This window comes from Saccostrea cucullata, unplaced genomic scaffold (genome assembly GCF_032062105.1).
Source record: "Saccostrea cucullata isolate Sc308-1 unplaced genomic scaffold, CSIRO_AGI_Scuc_v1 ctg8166, whole genome shotgun sequence".
NCBI classification, from domain to species: Eukaryota; Metazoa; Mollusca; class Bivalvia; order Ostreida; family Ostreidae; genus Saccostrea; species Saccostrea cuccullata.
The window spans coordinates 22,615-25,467 of NW_026931270.1; the positions used below are offsets into that span (position 1 = coordinate 22,615).

A 2,853-nucleotide genomic window follows, 5' to 3' on the forward strand; every position below is an offset into this window, starting at 1 on the left:
ATAGCAAGAAAACGACATATACATGTAATTTAACAATACCAGACACTTACGACCATTGAATGAAATTGATTATTGCATAGAATAATTATAATGAGGTACAGTTTTTGTCTAATAATATTTTTACTGCATCTTTTAATATGAATATTTCTTTGAACATGTTATTTGCTTTTTTGCCTTTCCTTTATCTTTTTTTTTGGTTTTAATTAAAATTTGTTTTAATTATTTCAGTCCACTCAGAGATGTTCGAAAAAAATGGTGTTTTTACATCACTGTGTTTTATAACAATTATATCTTTTGTAATAATCCTGAGTCTGATTTCAACTACACAACGTCCTTTACTGACCTACTTCTCTACATTAGATACGTTTGACTCGTCACTCAATAATACAAATACATGTATGACCAATAAAGTGTTCAATAACTCACTTCCAAGGATATATCGCACACATTGGTTTCATGCAGAGGAGTACTTTGTTCAACAGCTACGGTATTACGATAGTACTCAATGCTCCATACCGTGCTGTGTTTTAGAAACAAATGTTTCCAAGGCTGATATAGTGGTATTCAGTCACAGACGTATTCCTAAAAAAGTCATCACGAAAATAAAAGGACAGATCTGGGTGTTTAATACGGCGGAAAGTCCGTACCACACATGGAGGCCAAACAAAGAATGGATAAAACATTTTGATTTATCCATGTCGTATATGGAGGAATCGGATATTTATGTGCCATTCTATGGTAAATTGCAAAAAATACAAGAACCCGTCATCAAAAACTACACTAGAATACTCAGCAAGAAAACTAAAGACGCGATATGGGTTTCAAGCCACTGTCCAACTCCTTCGAGAAGAGAAAAATTGGTTGAAGAGCTAAGTAAATACTTAAAAGTGGATAAATTTGGCAGATGTGGATCTAAAAAATGTGGCAAGCAATATGATAACTTGAACGGCTGCCAGTCCATGTTCGAAAGAGACTACAAATTCTTTTTTTCTTTTGAGAATTCACTCTGCAAAAGTTATACTACAGAAAAACTGTTTTCACTTTATTTAAACCGTGCTCACGTAATCCCTGTCATTAACGGACCAAAGGACGCCGGTCAATATCTTCCTAAAGGAACTTATATTAACAGTCAGGATTTCCCTTCTGTCAGTCTTTTAGCCAAAGAATTAATCAGAATAGGTTCTAATGAAACGGAATACATAAGATACTTAAAAGAAAAGGACAGATTTATTCCCCAGTCTTTCCGAAAAACCGTTTTAAATGCCCAGTGTGACTTATGTAAATATGTAAGAGACGTGTATAACGGGAAAAAGGTTAGAAGAAACAAATCCTGGCTCAATGTTTTAAATCCAGATGTATATTGTACGATCGGTAAATAAAGACATAGAAGAAAAATATGATGTAATCTATAGTCTGAAAATAATTTGACCAGTAACCGCTTTGTTGACAGGGAGAAGGGTTTTGCCATGCAAGTGCAATTTCCTTCGTTAGTTTTAAGTTCAGTTTGAAAATTGCAAAATTGAAAAAAATGGGTGAAAAGAAAATTGAAAGAGGAAGTAATATAATGTATTAAAAAATGTGAAAAAGGAAAAAATCATGCATTTGATAATATCATATTGTCTCGTAAATGTCTCCGAAATGTTTCCTCTATGTAATACGCGGTAATTCTAAATAATACAGTGAAACCTGTCTAATCCAACATGCACTGGGAGACAAATTTTGTGTTGGAATAGACAGGGTGTCGGATTGCACATTGTTAAAAACGAGGAAAATACTAAAATTGAAAAGAAATTTAACGTCGGAATTAACAGTGTGTCGGATTAGACAGTTTTCACAGTACATGTAGAGTTTCATACACGTGCATTGACAATCAAGTTATATGTATATACATGTATATATCTCTGCTCAATATTAAGTATTTGATGTATATTATATCTATTGTCAAGGAAATATTGTGAAAAACTTTTTTAAATAAAAGATTAATCAAGAACGTCCATTAAGCTGATACATGCATCACATGCATTACATGTCTGTGTCACAATAAAATAGTTTTCATCAAGAGAACTTAAAAAATTATTTTCGGAAATACTTTTAGAAAGAATTTATAGAATTTATATTGAAGTATTTGTGGTTGCACGATTTAGGTTGTTCACAACTTTGTAGAATAAAAATTTACAGTTTATGTATTATATATACAGTATCATGTTTTGTTCAGCTGACTGAAAAATGGAACGCAAATTAATTCGAAGTTGATGTAAAAAAATAAATATTTGAAGATCTATGACAATGAAATATTAAGAAAGGAAAATGGGGAAAGACCATTCGTCTAATACATACATCACGTGACTGAGACGATCACTGGAAAACAGGATAATGGTACTTGGGGGCTATTATAATATTACACTGAATAAAGAATTAAACTTGTGCATGTGAGACTGAAATAAGTACACTTTGTGCAGTTTTATGTAAAGACTGCATTATGTATTAAAGAAAAACAAACAAGGACAAAGAGTATTTGCCAAAGGAGGGGCCATTATTTAACAGATATTTTTCACTACAAGGTAAGGTAGCGACTTTTCAAAATATCATTTTAATTTCGAAAAAAGCTTGTATACACGCAAAATTAAATTTTAGAAGCCGTGCTTTAGATGTTGTTAGTGATTTGAGGCTGATTGGCCCACGATGAGGGTTGTTTCTAATGCTTTAGATGCTGTTAGTGATTTGAGGCTGATTGGCCTAAGATCAGGGTTGTTTCTAATGCTTTAGATGTTGTTAGTGATTTGAGGCTGATTGACGTAAGTTCAGAGTTGTTTCTAATGCTTTAGATGTTGTTAGTGATTTGAGGCTGATTGA

General features: G+C 32.5%; 1 protein-coding gene across 1 annotated transcript; it reads left to right on the plus strand.

Annotated features, from left to right (window-relative positions):
• Positions 1–232: 232 nt before the first annotated feature.
• Positions 233–1,440, plus strand: LOC134232048 (alpha-(1,3)-fucosyltransferase C-like). Its single transcript, XM_062714020.1, has one exon. It carries the CDS (start codon positions 240–242, stop codon positions 1,377–1,379), a length of 1,140 nt encoding a protein of 379 aa, XP_062570004.1. The 5' UTR covers positions 233–239; the 3' UTR covers positions 1,380–1,440.
• The last annotated feature ends 1,413 nt before the right edge of the window (positions 1,441–2,853 follow it).